This window comes from Parasteatoda tepidariorum, chromosome X1 (genome assembly GCF_043381705.1).
Source record: "Parasteatoda tepidariorum isolate YZ-2023 chromosome X1, CAS_Ptep_4.0, whole genome shotgun sequence".
Taxonomy (NCBI): Eukaryota; Metazoa; Arthropoda; class Arachnida; order Araneae; family Theridiidae; genus Parasteatoda; species Parasteatoda tepidariorum.
In genome coordinates, this window is record NC_092214.1 from 22,580,108 (window position 1) to 22,601,390 (window position 21,283).

Sequence of the window (21,283 nt, forward strand, 5' to 3'; positions counted from 1 at the left end):
CCAGGGCAGAAAACAAGAAAGATGGATGTAAACGAATTAAGTTTTGTCTTCGGCAGACGATTCTTCCATTATTCGTCCGAAATGAATATTCTGCGTTCAGCAGTATAGGCTAAATACCAAATATTTGTATGTTGCATCGCTGATTTAGTAGCAGTAATTCTTGAGCAAAATCTTGTATCGATTTACAATTTAAAAACTTCTTGAAAAAGTTTTTAGCAAATTTTTGCAATAACAGGACCCTATTTGCACAAATTCACAAAAGCAGGACCCTGGTTGAAAGAATGTGACTTAGCGCTTATTTTATATTAACAAATTATGTCTGGACAGACGCCTGTTTATGTAACCTTCGCAAATGAAAAAAGTAATAGCCTGCATTGATCTTTATAAGGTTAATTTCTTCCCAAAGAATACAAAGAAAAAAAGATATTTCATTGTTTGACGAACTAAAATTAATTGAAAGAACTCAAATTAATATTGATAACCTAATAAATGCGCAAATAATAATATTTAGTCTTAATTTTTACGCCCTAATAAGTATGAAACAATTTTTATCCTTCTATTTTACGAATTTTTCCCTTCAAAAACTGATGTTTGTTTTAAGTCATTTAAAAAAAGTAGTTACAGGATGATGTGTCAGAGTTCAAAGACACCGGAGACCCCAGGCTAAGGACGAGAATAACCTTCTAGCGGTTCAGTGAAAGATGCTTTAAAATAGATCGTCCTTCCATGCAGTGCAAGAATTTTACCCTTAAAGCAGATTTACTTTCCTCTACGGCTATATTATTTTCCAGAGCACTCTTGCATTACCTGGCCCTTTTTTTATTCAGGGTTCTTTTCTCAGTAACGTTTGATTAAATTCAGATTGGGAATATTTTCTTCCTTCAAAAACAAATTTAGTTTCTGAGAATACGCAAAGCTATATTTTCTGTCTTTTTTTTTTTTTTAGGTCACAACCAACAAGCAAAATCAAAAAGTAGAAAAAAATTACAGGGAAAAATTTTAAAAACTCTACGAATAAAATTACTTTCATTTCCTTTTTTTTTCCTTCATGTATTAAATGTCATGAATATTATATATGATGCACAACTCAATTTTTCCAACTGACGCCTTTTTTCACCGAGGAAAAAAAATTAAATAAAGAATATAAAAAACTATTCAAATATTTAGGAAAACCAATTGCAAATTTTTACACTTTATAGTGTTTTTCGTTCTTAAGATGGTTAGTTTTAAAATTTCGAAATTAAGGTTACTTAATTTTTGCTTTATTAAATACGCCCCATTTATGCAAACGCCAATATAAAACTCTTTAGGCAATTTTGAAAACTTAACATCTCTTGCATTTTCTTTGGACTTAAAATGCTTCCGGGTACAAAATTTTCAATTTGCTTTATTTAATCATAAATTTTACTTTATTTATTCATAAATTTTACTTTATTTCTTAATTAATTTCGATTCTGAACATGTTTGGGCATTTTTTTACTATGTTTCGAGAATTTTTTTTCATGCAAATGAAATTTTTTTTCTTTCAATATTGATATAGGGTGAAATAGGTAACTTTGAAAAGTTTATTGATATCGAAATTTTCATTTAACTTCCAACATAACATTCGGTTACGATTAAATGAAAAAAATGTACAGTTTTAATAATTATTTTTATTTATAATTCGGTGAAGACCAAGAACCAAAATTAAAATGAAAAAAAGAAACTGCATGTGTTTGTTAAAGATTCTGATTCGGGGTCGCCCTTTATTTGTCTGTAAACACGGGAACTGTCTTTAATATAACATCCTGATCTGACTTGTTAAAAAAAAGTATATTCATAAACGGTGTTTCTTAATGACTGATCTTGATATATATTTTTTGAGTATTTGTCAAAAATGAAATCAAACACACATCAGGGGCGTAAATTAATTTTTATGTGAAGGAGGAGCAAAAACACTATAGAAATCGGTTGATGAAGAAATAGTGAGTTAAAACTAATAATCCCCTTTCACCTCCTCTCTATTTCCTCCGGCAATTAAAGAGATATTGATGTTTTCAGCCCCGCCGTTCTCAATAGTGGTTCTTTAGATATTTATAATAAATTTGTTTTTTTCTTTATTTAACTATAGTTTGCAACGTCAGATGTGTATATTTATTTTGTCTTGAATTTTTACTCTAAAAATATATATTTAGGATAGTCATAACCGAATACACCTATAGTTGCTAAAATATAACGAAATGACAATTTTTAACTTCTAAAATGAGAAAATGAGTGTTAAGATGAAGTCAAAATAGAATACTCATTAGGAGTCTTATTAATATTTTGTCGAGGAGAAAAGCAAACAAACACCCTATCTCAATTCAGTAGTGCGGAAGACGGGACTGAGAACATCAAAGCCATTTTGTTTACCTGATGAATTTAGGAAATCGTCTAATAATCGTCCTTCTGCTTCCTTCGAAATTAAAATATATTTTAATGTTCTCTGTCTTCCTTTCCTCACAAATTGTTCTTCGATTTCGATAGCGGGTTTGTTTGTTTTTTACACTTTAATTTGCGGTTTCTAACGTGTATCCTTTATTTTCTTTTTGACAAAGAGAAGCCATAGTGAAACACCGTGTATAAAACGCTTATTTCTACTCTTCAGAACAGGCTCGAACTATGTATTTCAATCACTGAATAAATCTTCATTGATTTTTCTTCGAGAAGTAAATTTATTTATTGGGAATTTTCGTAACTTTTTTTAGGACTTCTTGTTCTAAATTGACAGAAAAGCTAGAAACACTATTCAAATTTTATGTACCGTTACGGACTTATAAGTTGCTTGCTAATAAGCAGCGTTAGCAGTAAAAGGTAAAAAATCTATATATTTTTAATTCAACCTTTTTTTACTCAACTAGTTTTTCTAAATAAATAGTTTTGTAATTGATTTAAATAAAGTCGTTTATTGCTATGTAATTAAAAAATGACGAGAACTGGTTAAAATAAATAACTCTTAAAATAATATATTCCTCAAACATAGATGCCCTCATTCTCTTATGGTATCTATCAATAAGTCCCTCAATTAGCAGAAATTGCGAGAATATTTTTTTTTATTTAAAAAAAATACATTAGATGGTTCCAACAAATATTTTTATAAATTTGACTCATTAAATTAAGGGAAGTAGATAAGGTATGAAAACTGAGCTCTGTTATCTTCAGCAAAGAATGTTATTGAACTTTGACCATTTTTTTTCTTCTTGATTTCGAAAAATACCTAGGTTCTAGGTCTATCAACCCCATTTTAGGCCTCCTCTTACAAGTTAAAGTAATTGAATTTAATTTGTAAGCACTGATTTGAAAATGTGGAATGTCTTAAACGAAGCCAAAATTCTTATATTTACTAATTTTTCCTTTAGTAAAAAAAAAAATGCATTTAAATTAATTTCGAAATGAAATATGCCTTCCCCCCTCTCCCAGAAAAAAGTTTTGAGCATTTCTTTTCATCAGATTTAATGAAGTAATAATTTGAGCCGAGTAAAGTCACTTTATTTGATAATTGTTTTTCCTTCGTATCATCTTATAACCAGTAAAGTTACTTTTAGATAAGTCACTTTATAGTTTAGTCACTTTATAGATTAATGTTTTTCATTGCATCTTAAAAACCAGTAAAATCACTTTATTGTGTATTCACTTAATAAATTTATTTTTTCCATTATATATCTCAACGCTTTATATAAGTCACTCTATAGTAAAGTTACTTTATGCTTGTAGTTTAATATTTTCTCGTATATCTCGCCACCATTTTTTGGATGATTAAATTATTTTATTATCCCACAAATTCCCTATTACAAATATCGCAATGATATAAAACGTGCCCTTTACGAACCAAGAACAACTTATACATTAGTGTTAAATTGATAATTCTTTCTGCTAAATACCACTTTACCTTTAAAGAGGTGCGATGTTATTTGATTTCAGATCAAAATATAAATATATGGTTGACAAAACTATCTTGTCCCTGCAAAATAAATGCTAGTATTGAAAAACTTCTGCAATAACTTTTTCTTTAAACAAAATTTTATAATTAAGTCTCTTTACAAAATGTTTTTATAGCAAAAACAGACACTTCTCAAAATATTTTATTGCAAAAACGGAACAATCACACAAGTTTTTTTTTTTTTTAGTGGTGTTAATGACGTCTCTAATTAATAAATTTCAAACTGAAACTCCTTGAATTACTAACTTTTGGCTTTTTTATTCGCAGTTTGTCTATCTATTCAAACAATTAAATTTTATTAAGTTATGCAGAAAAATGATAAACAATAACTATGTAAAAATAAATTTCCGAATATTGGGATTTAATATATTTTTGTAATTCGGTTGTTTAAACAATTGTAATTTATTTAGTAACATGAGAAAGCCTACTAATGATATATATTTTAGAAATGAACCGAAACAAAGCGGAACTCGATACAGGCAGCATGATTTTAACGCGGAAAGTTGAGACAAATGGCCCCAAGGGTGGTAACCGACTCCGATATCTTTTTCAGGGTGCGTAGCGTTTTTAACTCTAGATCGCCTAAGGAAGTCATTTTGACTGCTTTTAATTTCAGTTAGAAAAACAATGATGTATATAATGACATAATTTCTTAGAATTTTGTACAACATATAATTTTTTTATTGTTAATATTTACTAATAACTTGTTATATAACTGTAAATAATATAAAAAATATTAAAAATTAATTTTAAACAAATTTCTTTACGCATCATTTATTCTTTGACAATCCAGTCATTTTGACTGCTTTTGGGCAATATAGGTATATACTAAATTCCCGTCTTTCTAGTGTTAAAAAGTGCTTAAAGGAGCTTATTTTCGTTTTTTAAAAGCCCTTAAAGGTGCTTTTTTCATTGGGTGTTTTTAAAAAGTGCTTAATTTAAAAAAGAGATTTTTCCTTTACCATCTTGATTTTCGCTACGAATTATGCAAAAAAAGAAAAAAAAAAGACGCAGTTGCCATTGTTCTATTCTACGTTTTCACAATTAATTAGCCCCAATCTATTTCGACGTATTGTCAGTAGCGTATGAAAACACCATTCGTTTTACATGATTCAAAATTCATGATTTTTGAGAATTGTCAAAAACAATGCCAAAAGTTTTTTTTTTTTTTTTGACATGACTGTTAAAACACGATAAAACCGTCAATTGTCAAAAATTTTCCAACCCTGCCTAGTTAGGATACTTTTTTACAGTGCTTAAAATATTTTTGAGTGCTTAAAAGGTGCTTATATTTTGTTGAATAATTTAGCCCTGTTTTCTTTCTGTACCCCAATCTGGATGATTTTAAAGCTGCTTGTCCAACTAGTTAGATGCATAGGCTCATCACTATTTACAGAGAAACTTAAAAACCTGACTTAAGAATAGAAATTTGTACGAGTTTTTGTTTTTAAAAAATTATAGAATTGAAACAGAATTATGCTGATTTTTTTCCATCTGTGAAGCACATCGCATAGAATCGTGCATAATTTTCAAAATATCTACTACAAAAAAACTCTTGAAAACATTATACTTTTTATAACAAGAGAGGCAGCAATATTGCTGTTTCAAACCGAATAACTTAAATTATTTAGAAAACAGAAAATCGATTTCATAATTTTTTAATGAAAACTTGAAACTTATCAAATTTAAATTTCCGTGTTTTTAAACAAAAATTAATAGACGATAATATAAAAACAAGAACAGGACTCTTAAAGTTGTGCAAACCTTTAGTATCTTAAATTAAACACTTAGAACTCCAATTTTTGACTAGTTTTTTTATTTTTATAAGCTGAAATTATTTATGTTATTATACTACTATTAAATTCAACAGTGTATAAGATTTTTAATTTTAAAATATCTTCTTGCTTTGTCATATTATCAGTTATTAATCAAATAGAGTTATATTGAAAAATTGATCGTAATCGATTCTTTATATTCTAGTTGAGTTAGTAAAATTGGTTAATACTATTATAAGTTTTTTGCAAAATGTATTTTTTTTGTGATTGCAGTTAACTATATGAGTAACTTCGCCAACTGTCTAATTATTATATATTCTAATGTGTTTTATTTTATCTATCATAATTGATCTATTTTATAATTAGCTTATAAAGTACATTGTTCGAAATTTTAAGCATGTTGAAGGTCCAAATTTGCTGCCATGTTATTATGGTGCTAAGTTGAACCATATATCTTTAACTTGATTGAGATGATATTATGGTTCAATTTAAACGGAAACTTGGTTCAATTTAACACCTTTTAGAAATTTATATCAGTATTATAATACTCAGTATCAAGTTACCAATATTATACTTAAATGTTGAACCTTTTTTTTTATATATATGTTTTTAAAACTTAGAATTGGGTGCATTCTTTCTAAGAAAACTCATCACAAACAAGGACAATTGTTTAATTTAATCGAAAACATCGTTCAATTTAACACCTTATTAAGAATTCAGTTAATTTTCACCATATTATAGTCAGGGTGCGCAGCGTTTTTAAAAAGTGCTTAAAGGTGCTTATTTTCGATTTTCATTTTTTAAAAGCCCTTAAAGGTGCTCTTTTCATTGGGTGTTTTTAAAAAGTGCTCAATTTTCGCTTTTTCAAATTGAGATTTTTCCTTTACCATATTGATTTTCGCTACGAATTATGCAGAAAGATTCTGTTCACATTGTTCTATTCAACGTTTTCACAATTAATTTAACCCCAATCNTTTTTTTTTTTTTTTTTTTCTTTTTTTTTTACATGACGGTTAAAACCAGATAAAACCGTAAATAGTCGAAAACTTTCCAACCCTACCTAATTATGATATTTTTGCTTAAAAATAGTGCTTAAAAATATTATTTGAGTGCTTCGAAATTGCTTAAAAGGTGCTTATTTTTTGTTGACTAATTTGGCTACGCACCCAGATAGTTTAAGGTACCGATATTATGGTTCAACGGTGAATCAATTTTTCTGAGACTGTAATTGTAAAGTAACTCTATTTAGAAACATTTAAGATGAAAGCGCTCTAAATCTTTTAAGAGAAAAATGACAAGAATTGTTCTTAGTACCTTGTTAACATAGATATGAATAGAGTTGGTAAGAAAATAAATCAAAAATTACCATTCTGTTGTATGAAAAATCAAAGGAAAAGCTCTTCATGCGTAAACGAACAAGTCTTGAGAGTTACCCTAGGGAAAATGGTTCCAGTTCAGTTATTGGGGAATATCAAGTTCCCAATTATCAAATGAAACGATAACCTTCACATTCATAACGGTTAAGGTCAACATTTATAATTCATTTGTTTTTATGATAAATTAAATTTTGTATTTAAATTTTTTCGAGAAAATAAATTTACATAAATACATTTCTTTTTACGCTTCCTAATAGAAAAATACTATAACTTTGATCCAAAAACTCTCCATTTTTTATAATTTTTCTAAAGCGCATTTATAGCGTTTCATCATGAAAATGTTATGGTTTCTCATTCAACATAAATTTGGCTTAGTCTCTCTTTCTTCTAAATTAGGAAATCTCTTGTCATCTAAATTGGATTCAAAATTACAAAGATTCTTTGCTTATTTATTCATATATCCGCTTTATCGATCAGCAATTCCATGCTGTTAATAAAGTAATGTGAATATTTGATATAACTGACTAAATATTATGCAATGTACAGTTTTTAAATGTTTATTTAAAAAAATATGTTTTAGTTATGTAAGTATGAAAAATGAAATATTAAATTGAGATTAAATATTTAAATTTGAACCATTTACTTTTTTAAATGATGTTATCGATTTAGTTAAACCATGCGTTATAAAACTTTAACCCAGATTTTGATTTCATACATTAAATGAAACAAATCGCATTAAAATCGATTTAAAATAAGATATTTATTTCAGAAAATATGCTTATTCCCTCACGGAGTTTGGACGTGAACATTAACCTGAATCCGAATAAATTTAAAAATCTACTTTATTGACAAATAAGCGTCTAGTTTTAGTATATAATTTTATTTAGTATATAATTAAGTCTAATATATAATTTTTTAAAAAAAGCCATTAATTTGAAAAAAACATATGAATGAATTTTTCCCTATTTTCTGTGTTTGAATATTAGTACTATTATGACAATTAATAAATTAAATACGATGATAATAATTAAATAAAAAATCAATTAAATTATACACTAATAATACTATAACTTTAATTATTGGTAGCACTTGGCAAAATATTTTTTACTGCCTCAAGATATGCCAAAAATTCGTCAATATTGCGATGGCTCTGATTGGAATGATGCCCTCTTTTATCGGTTGGTTAATTTTCTATTATCTATATATGCCATCTATTTACCTTTTCTAATCTTAAATTTCTATTATAAATATGTAATTTAATATGTATTTCATTTCAATAAATATTTTTATTTTGCACTTTATATTAAATTAATAGCCGTCATTCATTTCATTATAAATACAACCAAAAAAAATAAAATAATGTTATAAAGAAGGAAAAAAAATATTACAATTCAGACGAAATATGTTAAAAGTGGACTTACTTTCGGTGTTCTATTTTTTTTTTCTAATTCTGCGGAAATAAATAAAAAATTAGTGAAAATTATCTTATAGGAGTAAATTGATTTAATGCACAAATTAGAGAGGATTACTACCAAAATAATTAGTAATAGATTACTGTTTGGATTCTTATTCGCTTATTCTTTTCGAAAGTTTTCATAACTTTTCAACCGGATTCAAAAAAATAAATCAATGTTTTTTTGTTTTTTTTTTTCATTACAAAATGATCGATTTCTCCCTAAACATCCATCAGAGGAAAGTAGACCAAAGTTTTTGCTAATAAAATGTAAAGAAAAATTTGAGCTTCATGAGACTTCATCCATAGAAATGCAATTCAGTACTATCAATTTCTTAGAACAACCTATGACAGCGTGGGAGGGTGGTCATTACATTGAAAACATGCATCTTTACATTCACACTCATGAGACATATCCATGAGGAAAAAAACTCAATTCCCATTTAGAGAACAAAAGGGTTTGGTAGTTTCCTGTAATACCCCCTACTCCTCGACAGTTTTAATTCATGCAACATTACAATAAAGCAGTGTTTCCCAAAGTGTGGTACGCCTACCCCCAGGGGTACGGGAACGGTTTAGCTGGGGTACACGTTCTTATGCGAAATATCTTGAAACAAACAAACGAAAATTTTATTTAAAAATTAAAAACAAAGCTTGCAATGATAATTTACGTTTACTCATTTTTCTATTGACTATTTTTTGCAGAGTTAACAGTTAATAATTAGTTGTGTCAACAGCCAGTTGTGATTTTTAACTTTTGTGGAATTTTTTATAGTAAAAAATAATTCCATTTTTTTATTAGTGGTACACAGCATTACGAAAAATTTAGAAAGGGTACACAAAAGTCATAAGTTCGGGAAACGCTGCAATAAAGCATTAAAAAAAACTACTCTTTTAGATGCAGAACTATGAATGATCAGTTTTCTTATCTGTCAGAGGGGAAATAAATTTTCTGTTCACCTTAAAAATAAAATTTTTCCATGACTAACGAAATTTGAGTTCACCTTAAAAAATATTTTACATATAAGCGTGTTTTCATGTTAAAAATGTTTAAGGTTTTAAGATTCGCATACACATTTGACGGTAAATCAGAAATTAGTTCACCTTAAAAGAAATTCACGTTAAGAATGTTCACCTTCGAGATTTTTCGATGTATATATTAAAAAAAAGAAGGAAAAAAAACATTTTTGCATAATGGAACTTAAGATGGATTGCCATTATGCATAGTTATGAGAACGTTCGTGCTATAAAAGTAGTAAGTAGTAGTCATAAAGTGTTATAAAATTGCATAGATTTCATAATGTGTGTTTGAGTCCAAAATCCTATGACATTTTTTTTACTGAAAATACAGATTTTTTCATGCTCAATTGGAAACCACAAAGTGTTCTTCCTTACCATAAGTGGTAGTTAGATGAATTTCGTTTCATCCATATTCGTGCCCTCAGAAAGACGCTCTTTGCAGTTATATATTAAAAAGTAAACTTAAAAAAATATCAAAATGTATTTTTATTTACCTGACAGTCCGTAGTTTCAGATGTAACACTGAAAGGTTAAACATCATAATAATGCTTCAATCCACACAACGCATTGTGCGAATTAAATTAAATATGTGTGTATATAGATAAAAAATTTTAAAAAATAAAAATTAGTATTTGTCTGATCAAACTCAAGCAAGTTAAGTCACACTAATGAAGAACTCTTTAGGTACATTAGCCAAAGAAATGTATTTACTGGCAAAGAATTCATTTAATTTGGCACAGGGGAAAAAAAGTAAGTATTTGCGAAATAAAAGAAAAGAAGAAAAAAAATCCGATTATGATCAATACCCATATTTAGCCAACAAGTTTTGCTTTAATTATACGCATCGTTCTCTTAATTTTATTAATAAAAGTAATCTTCACAAACAAATTTTTTATCTGAAGTCATAAGCCTCTGGCTAATTATGAAATATTTCTTGCGTTATTGTAGTAAAACGTTAGTGATGTGAAATATATATATATATATATATAAAAATATATATAGANTATATATATATATATATATATATGCAGAGAGATGGAGATTCCACTGTTCCTACGTCTAGACACATTTTTCTTGCATCGGATAGATATTCTACACTTCGGTTTCAGGTTCCTTATTTTGAGAGTGGATAATCCGAGTACATTCAAAAAAAGTTAATTCAGTTGGAATATGCTTTTATATGTGATTTTATTATTTAATTAATAATAACGAGCATTATTTAACGAACACGTAGAAATAATAACTTTGACTTCTTGAAAGTAGGATTTCATTAAAAATCAGAAAAATACAATCGAGCGTGAAACAATTATTTATTTTTTATAAATATTACGATTTTCGCATTGATAAATTAAATCCCTATTTTTCTCGTTTATTTCTTTTTATGAAAATATTCTTCATACTTCATGGGAACTATTTTTGACAGTTTTAAATCCTTCCAGTTTCTGAGTTCACAGTCTTCATTATCTTCAGATTTAATTATTACAAAAACTAGAAAAACAATCTTCGAAAACTTAAAAGTATGCGTTAACTAAAATAGTTATTTTATTTTATAATGTAATAAATAATAACTTAATTAATAGCAATTTAAGTTTACATCATTATTAAATCATATAAAATTTGGTTTTTATATCGAATTTTGCATTAATATTTTTAATAACTTTATTTCAGAATTGTATCCAAAGCTGTTTTGAAAAGAACTTTGAAATCAATTTCTGCAAAGACTTACTACGAATATGTTGTCGCGACTGCCATGACATCTGTTACTGATGGTCCTGTCATTTCTTCCACACTAGGTAATAAATATAATTAATTAAATCTTTTAATCTATGTTTGGCATGGCTAAGCTAATCACGTTAAGGTAACTCAACGTTTAAAAAGCGGATTGGCAACCTATTTCCATACATAATTTATTTTTTAAATATGAAAATTAACTTAATGTCGCTGAAACTATTAACTGCTCTCGATTTATCCCAAGCTTCAACCTTCAACTTTTAGTTATTTTATTTTTCATCTTATCTTTCAGCATTATAAGTTAAAACCTAAAGTGTCGACATGTTTTTGTCTTTGTATTTTATTATATATAGTTTTTAATGGTATGCGGAACCACCCATCATTTTTACAATGCTTTTTTTATTAAATACAATTCTTCAATCCCGTTTCATATGCAGTTATACAGGGTGTTTATAAAGTCCCGGACCCATTTTGATGTTTAACAATTCATAAAATAATAAAGATAGATTAAAAGTAATAACATAAATGGTTAGATAGACTCAAAAAGTTTCATGACCTTTGTCAATGAACTTCCACGTGTGCCCCCTTCGTCGCACGGAGAATAGTCAATTTCACACCAGGTAGCGGCAAGCATGTCGGCATCCACAAAGGCTATTGCGGTTGTAATTCTGACTTTTAGGTCATCAATGTTCGACACGATCCTCCTGTAAACATTGTCCTTTATAAATCCCCAAAGAAAAAAGTCCAGCGGCGTTATATCAGGTGATCTGGGTGACCAAGGAATTGGAGCTCCTCGCTCAATCCATCTTCCTGGAAAATGATCATTCAAAGAACTACGATGTTACCCAATGAGGTGGTGCACGATCTTGTTGCAAAAAGACATGTGGCTGAAGCTCTTCTAGTTGTGGAAATACGAAGTTTTCCAACATGTCTAAGTATACGACTGATGAGACCGTCTTTTCTGTTAAAAAGAAGTTCTTTGAATGACCATTTTCCTGGAAGATGGATTGGGCGAGGAGCTCCAATTCCTTGGCCACCCAGATCACCTGATATAACGCCGCTGGACTTTTTTCTTTGGGGATTTATAAAGGACAATGTTTACAGGAGGATCGTGTCGAACATTGGTGACCTAAAAGCCAGAATTACAATCGCAACAGCCTCTGTGGATGCCGACATGCTTGCCGCTACCTGGCATGAAATTGACTATCGACTTGATATTCTCCTTGCGACGAAATTCATTAAGGGTCATGAAACTTTTGAGTCTATCTAACCATTTATGTTATTAATTTTAATCTATCTTTATTATTTTATGAGTTATTAAACATCAAAATGGGTCCGGGACTTTATAAACACCATGTATTTCATCAAAACAAAAAATACAAATGTACCATAAATAGACTCTATTTTTAGTTAATTTTTATTAGAGTTTTACTTGTGATACTAACAACATATCCATGCATTTCATTAGTTATAATAATTTTTTTTCTATTTGATTTGAGGCAAAAATTACATGGAATAACATGGAAATGTTAAAATCAAGATAGCCTAGTCCAGTTTTGAGTTGCAATTAGACAATTCCGCCATTTAAGAATGTCATATTTGCTGATTTTAAAGGAATGCCACTCAATTAAAAAATATTCGAGCAGTTCTATTAATTTTTGTGTAAATAAGGCTGGACGTCATATGTACTCCGATTTTTAATAATTTTTATTAGTTTAATAATTTCATTTTTAAAAAATTATAACTGAGTGTTACGGGTGAAACACAATATAATACGTCCATAATAGCTAGTTTCAAAGTTTCTAAAAATTGAAATGAGTGTAAATGACACCAAGTCTTTCGATTTTTCAACTAAGTTCGATTTAAGCTTTAAAAATCTGCAAATACGACGTTCGTAAATGGTGGAATTTCTCAATGACATTAGTTTATTATATACTTTTATTTGTTTTAAACTTAACTACCTGGAATATAAACAAAGAATAATTTTCAGAACTCCCTTATTCAGAATTTATAAGATTACCTAGATTAACTGATCAATTTTATACTGACAGTAAAAAAAAAAATTATTCTCACATAACTTTTGATCTTGTGATTGGTTTTTCACATACTAAGATTCAGTATCAATTATTCAACTGATGCATTTTAATTAGTGGTACTATTTAGTTGGAAAATGTGTCAAAAGTTTGGACCTCTTCATATTTTAATAAAAACAATTTCCTCGATTTTGAAATCGTTTATTCAAGGATAATATGTACTATTAAAAGAAGTTTTTGTTATTTATTTATTAAGTTTTATGCACTGGTGTGCAAAAATTGAGGACAAAGTGGTTTTTGGAATGTAATTTTGACTATATACGGGTCGTCCGCTGCCGTGGTTTTGTAGGACGACCTCTACTAAACCTCTGGACAGCTGTCCCTGTCTTCTGAAATGTGTTCCAAGCTCGGAAAACAATGTGGGTGATCCCGATCTCCGCAGCCACACTGGACCTTCACTAACACTTCGACCTTTTCCCAACTTCTCAATGATTCGATTTCTCGTAAACTTATCTAGATGTCGTCTTCTGTGTTGTCTGTTTTTTGTTTTTTTTTTTCTTTTTTTTTTTTATCCGTCGTTAAACAGCTGACCCAAATTTCGGTTTACGACTACTAATGTTCAACTCCGTAGCCTTGCATATTTGAACTAATCCAGAAGACAAGGAAACTCCTGGATCTGTACCCCCCAGAGGTATTGATTCATTATGGGAACATGGAGGACTTTGTGACTTGACAAATTTAACGTACATCAGTCACCAATTACTACAGGGTGAGTCTTCGCCTTGCCTGGGATCGAACCCACGAACTCTTGGACATGGGCCCAATGCCCTACCAATCAGTCTATCACGGCCCTCCACGAACGATATTTTATTTATAACCGTCGTTGAACAACCGACCCAATTTTATGGGCTTACGACTGCTAATGTTCACCTCCATAGCCTTGTAATTTTGAACCCAATCCAGAAGACAAGGGAACTCCTGGATCGAGTATTGGGAGAAATTTGCCTTAATGGAAAACTTTTTGATGGAGCTAACCTGCATTTACGTTACGTGGAGAGGAAGACCACGAGAACCTCGTACGTTTAGCCTGACGGCAAGGGGACTCTAACCCATGATCCATCTACCACTGAGGATATTTCACGTCAGCACTGTGGTCGGTGCAAGCCGGATGCGGAATTCATATCGACAGTGATTCGAACCCGGTTCACCTCATTGGAAGGCGAACGCTCTATCCCCTGAGCCATCGCGGCTCCCACGAACAATATTTTATTTTATTTTATATTCGTCGTTGAACAGCCGACCCAATTTTTGGGTTTACGACTACTAATGTTCAGCGCCGTAACCTTGCAATTTTGAACCAATTCAGAAGACAAGGAAACTCCTGGATCAGTACCCCCAGAGGTATTGATTTGTTGTGGGAACATGGAGGACTTTAAGACTCGACAGATTTAACGTGCATCAGTCACCATTTACTACACGGGGAGTCTTCGGCCGGCGAGGATCGAACCCACGACCTCTTGGATATGGGCCCAGCGCCCTACCGACCAGGCTATCCCGGCCTCCACGAACGATATTTTTATTTTATAACCGTCGTTGAACAGCCGACCCAACCACGAACGATATTGGCCATATCACACTGTGACAAATTCACTTCGTTTAAACTGATGTATATCATGCAATACCATTCACATAAATACTGGGTTTCCTCCACCAGCTCGGTTTATTTCCTTGCGACCCCCCGCCCCTTGTACGTCATGGTGCATATATACACATTTTCTACTTTATCTTACCGTGATCAGTCTTCTTAATGACCTTTCCTTCTGTTGCAACTGCCTGTTTTTTTGTTATGTTAGTTTTCCCATTTCGTCCTTATTTTTGCATACTAGTGTAATTAATTTAATTTATTGATGATCGAAACAAATTTGATGAATCATTTCTCGTGTCATTTACTACTTTTCAACTCTTTCATACTAGGTAATAAATATAATAATTTAAATCTTTTAATTTGTCATGACTAAGCAGCAATCATATTTAAATGTGAATAGGTAACCTATTTCTCTACAGAATGAATCATTAATAATTACGTAAATTAGCTTAACGTCTCTGAAACTAAACTGCTCTAGATTCCTTCGAGCTTCAACTTCTCTGTCATTTATATTTTCTTTTCATTTTTGTTAGATAATAGTTTGACTTATAGTAAAACTAGTAAAACTTGTAAGTAAAACAATACTTCGTAGTTTATTATTGTTTTACTTATATACGTAGAAAAAAAGGACATATTTTAAATAACTTTTGATTTTATAATGATGGTTACGAAGTTAAAAGCTTGTAAGCTACTAACAATTTGAGCAATCAACCTATAATATGCTAAATATTTAGGCATAATTGACTAATAATTTCTAAATACTTTCACTAGTTAAGTAGTGTTTAGTAATAATAACGTAATATTTCAGAAGTGAGAAGGTGTTTTAATCCCGGAATCGTTATTTTTGATTTTATTATTTCAGTCATGAACCCTAAACTAATTATGTTCATTTAAAAATGTTTCCCGATTTTATAAGTTTAATTTATCCAATGAGAATTTTAGGTAAAAAATATGTTTAATTACTATTTATGTTTTATAACTATTTATTTAAAAACTGCTAAACATTTACTTTAAATGCATAAGTAATTATAGTTCAGTGAATTAATCAAAACAGCATGAAAAATGTTCAAATAAACGGCACTTAGGTTGGTCTTAGCCTAAATTAGTTATAACCAAATTCATTTGGATTAACAAGGTGATTTTTTTTATCCTCAACTATTCGGAAACAACGTTGTTAAATAAAAGAAAATATCATCGTAAGAAAAAGAAAAAAAATCTAAGGAAACCCCAACTGAAACTTAGCTGATTAATCGCTTCATTACACATTTAAGAATGAGAAAATGGTGATTCTGAAGACGCAATTTTAATAATTAGAGGAGTAGACCTTTAATAAGCGAATTAGTTAGTACAGACGATAATTTAACTGAAAATCACTAGATTAGGCTCAAAAACACTTTTTTGCAAAGAAACATGCAGTAAACCAAACCAAAGAAAGAAATTTATATCGCTTTATTTATTTTTTTTCTTTGTTAAACTTCAACAGATAATGCTAATTAGTTGGTACTATTTATAAATAACGTTACAAAGTCAGACACAAAAATATACTTTATCTAAATCAAAATGGCTTTTCTTCTCTTTTTTTTTTTTTTTTTCAAAGAAAAAATCAACTTGGTCGATAGTAGTTACAAAATTTTTGAGACTTTGTAGCCTTCTGCTAGTAATACTCTTGACTATTTCACAACAAGCTGGACAAACTATTGTTTGCTGAAAAAAAGAATATTTTACATTAAAAATTTGTGCATCTACTATCAAACTTATTGAGTATTTAAAGAGAGTAAATACTAATTCATAAATATTTTTCTTACACGCCCTTTATTATCTAACTTATTCACGTCGTCTCCTTATATTTACTTTTCTAAAAATTTATTAAATTTGCTGTTTTGCTTAGCTTCTTTTCAAAATAACCCTGGAACAATAAGCGCACGAACAGAGGAAAGGAAGCAAGCCCAGTTATTTATTGTTCTTTTTCGCAGTTTAATATTTTTTGACGTTTAATCGCGGATTTCTGCTTTTCTGATTACCCCCAAGTTTTATTTATCGCGACTTCTTGCATGGAAAATAAACTATACTCAATAAGATATTTCCTTTACACTTAACTTTGGGATTCTATCACAACTTAAAACGTGGAAGTATTTCTTGGTCATGTTTGAAACAAATATTCAGAGGTCTGTTTAGAAAAAATTTGGGTCCGTTTTTTCATAAAAACGGACCCTTCTCAAAATATTTTACCTTAAAAGCGGACCCTTCACAAAATAATTTTTATTTTAATTGGACCCTTCACAAATTTGTTTATCTTTATTATTGTTTTGTTAATCGAATAGACCCTTCCCAGGAAGGGGGGGGGGAGGAAGAACGACAGATGTAAACGAACTAAGTTTTGTCTTCAGCAGTATAGGCTAAATACCAATATTTGTATGTTGCATCTCTAATTTAGTTGCAGCAATTGCTGTTTATTTTTTAAAATTTAAATTTTTTTAATTATAATTTTACAGTGTTGAGCATAATCATGTTACTCTATTAACAATTTAATAACTTTTAACTTTACAATTTAAAAACTCCTTGAAATATTTTTTTGCAATAACAGGACTCTATTTGCACAAATTCACAAAAGCAGGACCCTGGTTGAAAGAATGTGATTTAACGTTTATTTTATATTGACAAATTACGAGTAATTTTTTCACAATTTTACAAAAACGGACCTTTCACAAAATGTATGGACAAACCCCTGGTTACGAGTCCCCTCAGAAATGTTTTATTTATAACACCGTAATGTCCGAAGGATCTTTCATCTTAGAAAATATCAGCAGGACCTGATTACCGTATAAGTCAGCTAAGACTTGGTTGGTGCTCAGAATTTCTTGAGGACTTCCCACAAAATTAAAAGAAAAACATTTTATTAAAATTATACATTTATTAAAAGTTATTTTTAGCGTTGAATCTTAAAGTGAATGAAAATAAATTCAAACAAGTTATTAAAATCTTGCATTTTTTATAAATAATTTGAAAAATTATTACTTATGATCTTTTTAGAAACATGAAATAGAAATTTGTTTCTTTGGTGTTAATCATTTGAATGTGAACCCTGATTGTTAAAATAAGGTTTTTTTTTTTTTTTTTTTTTTTTTGTTAAAAAAATTATTAAAAAAAATGGTTATTAATAAATTTTCTGGTAGTTTATAATGATTAAAAATCTTTTACGGTTTTTTGTTAGTAAGAAAGCTTTAGTACTGGAAAATTTCAAGCGAAGTGTTATTATTCTCATTTTTGTAAAAATGCTTAAAAAAAGGAATTGTTTAGAGGTGAAAGGAAAAGTATTGTTGGTTGGTGGCCCGTTGTAGGCTGGTGGGCCATGGATGTTAAGGCCCCACAATTTCATGCCCTAAAGCATAATTGTGGCAATGTGATTAACGTTGCGCACAAGCCACCTATACTTCCCAGTTAAGCTAGTACCCATCAATCTGAAGCTGGGTGAGCTTCAAATCGCTACTAGGATTCGAACCCCAATCCACAATGACAGTTAAGTGCCTTAACCGCTCAGCCAACGCACGGTTCAAGTAGTTTTTTTTTTTTTTTTTTTTTTTGTATGCAATACAATCTTCATTATTTAAATATCAGTAAAACTGTAAAATTTATTGAATTAATTAAATTATTTATAAATATAATTAAGCTCATAAATATATTTGATATTATGGAGAGAGAAAATTCATATGTTCGTTAACCTTGGTTTAGATTGAATAGAGGCCCCAAAGCTTTTTATTTCCTTGTGCCCTTTTTCTGTTAGTTGGGTCCTGAAAATAATGCCTTATAGGAAATAAGATGCTATTCTTATAATTGTTGTGCTTTCTTAACTGGATGCTATTCTTATAATTGTTGTGCTTTCTTAACTGTTATACATAATTGTTAGGTAAGTTTTGTACATCTTTTGGCAGCATCAACTATGCTGAACTTGAAAATGGCACCAAATTTTAACTTAAAGTAAAGCCAGTCTCTTAAAAATGTAAAGAATTCGTTTTATGGATACTATTTGGATCGTGATTTTTATAATTATATAGTATTTTCTTAAAAGTTATTCTACTTGGGCTCATAAAAATGAGCAAAAAATTAAAGTTATTGATATATTTTTCTTGGTGAAATGTCACGAACTTAACGATTTTTTTTCTTTGAAGAAATTAAATAGTTCTTTAAATTTTTTTTTTTAAATATTATTCAATTACGTAGAACCAATGTTTATTTATCAATTATGTGGCACCAATAATTATTTATTTTTTTAGCTAAATAGTTAATAGTAAATTAAAGCTTTACCTGGAGTTTAAGATACTCAAACTCAGGCTTTTTTATTTTCCTTGGTGAAAAGGGGTCCAAAAGCATGTTTAAATCTTTCATTTATGTTTCTGAAGCGTTAAAAATTTTAAATTATTTAAGAAAATTGTATATTTCTAACATTTAATACTTTTGGAAACATTATTGAATACATGCATGAGTAATGTTATGTTTGCTTCTAAGTATCTGAAATATACTGAGAAACTTTAATGATATTTTTTCTGCTATGTAGAAATTAAAATGAGAAAAAGAACCTAAATATTCACTACAGGCCTTTTCTTCTCATTTTCTGAAAAAACGTCATAAAGATTTATCTATGAAAAAGTGAAAAGCAATTAAGTGATTTTGTTATCTAGAAGTTCATTTATAGAATAATTCTATTGAAAGAGTGAAATGAAGGCAGCCAATAAACAGATCTTTATATTAGCGTAATCGAAATATCATTTAAAAAATTATTTATTTTTCTAGTTAAAGTGGTAAGAAAATGAATTGAAGTGAGGCAACTGTGAAAAACTTAATAGTGAAGAGAATTTAGTGTCTTGAATTTATGTCTAAAGAAATTCGGAAATGAAAAATAAATAAATAAAAAAATTGCCCAATGGAATAAATATTAAAGTTTTAATGTATAGAATGGGTATGAAAATTTAAGAAAATTGTGATAATTGGCCAGACTGTCCCTTCCGCTACAATTCTTTTATTGTTTTTTTTTTTTTCTTTCAATAACAAGTCTTTTTTTTTTCTTTTTTTTTAAGAACAGCAATTATTGATATTTTTCTAATTTAAATATTTTTATAAATATTTTATTCTTAAAAAACGATAAAAATGCTTTGCATCGAAATTAAAACAGGAATAAATCAGAAGCGTACAAAATTAATATTCTTTCAATGATTCGAAAGAAACATTGAAGGAATATTAATTTTAATTAAGTTGGTATATATTTGTCCAAATAAATAAATTCTTGTGGTTTTTCCATCTATAGAGATGTAGTAAATATTATTCATATAAAATGTTTATATATGCGTTATATAAAGAAGTGTAAAATACATACAATTTTAAATACGTGTATCCAATCAAAAGGTTTTGAGGTTTAAGATAGACAAAAGTTTTTATTATTATTATTAAGTTTAAACTTTGAAGCAGCCTTATCTACAAATGCTTAATATCCTAAAATATGATATCACAGTAATTTTATCACTACTTTGTTTTTATATCCTAAGGCAGTTTTGCAGGTGGGCAAATTTAGGAAAATATTTCATCCTCATTCATGTTTACTTTATCTCATAATAGGGGAAACTGTTTTTGCTTTGTGGAGGAAAATGCGGGTTGAATTTCAACTTACTAAGTGCAAGATCGAAAAAGAGTTTAAAAAATCTTTTCAATTGTGAACTATATGAAATAGATAAATTCTGTCACTTCTACATGTCTCAACTCAAAAGAAACTTTTTGTACATATTTTTCATGAGCATAAAATATCGAACGAATTGTCCTGTTTAGGACTGGGCTATAAATCGATGTATCGAGACATATCGATTTAACGCATATATCGGCAAGACGATACAGCGATGCATTAGAAATCTGATTTAATCCGTCGAGTAAAGACAACGAGGGCAAAGCGATATAAGACACGCAAGGATATAAGATAACGATATAGCGATATAAGACTCTTCTCTTACGTTTCGATGTCGACTAGCGCTGTGGAAGACGATGTTCGTTTCGTTATGTTGAAATGGCCTTGATTGGTGAGCTGTAGAATCAAAGTTTTGAGAACATATATCGTAATCTCACATGTTCATTTTCGCACCTCTTAGTTTTTTTGCTTTGTCGCGACTTGGTATCGTTTCTTGTAGATTATTTTCAGTGGGACTAACTTCGTGATCGCCGATGTTACCTTGTTCTGAAGGTAATCTATTATTGAAAAGAATATATAAAGAAGAGTTTCTTCATTAATTAGATAAGTTTTTTTTTAAAAAAA

General features: G+C 29.3%; 1 protein-coding gene across 4 annotated transcripts in view; it reads left to right on the forward strand.

Annotated features, from left to right (window-relative positions):
• LOC107437530 (orphan steroid hormone receptor 2) overlaps window positions 1–21,283 on the forward strand; it is a 123,517-nt gene that overhangs the window by 67,363 nt on the left and 34,871 nt on the right. For all 4 annotated transcript variants that reach the window (XM_043040090.2, XM_071187938.1, XM_071187937.1 and 1 more), the window contains one exon: window positions 11,251–11,375. In XM_043040090.2, coding sequence (XP_042896024.1) covers window positions 11,333–11,375 — 43 coding nt within the window. In that variant the 5' untranslated portion in view covers window positions 11,251–11,332. The remainder of the gene's footprint in view (window positions 1–11,250; window positions 11,376–21,283) is intronic.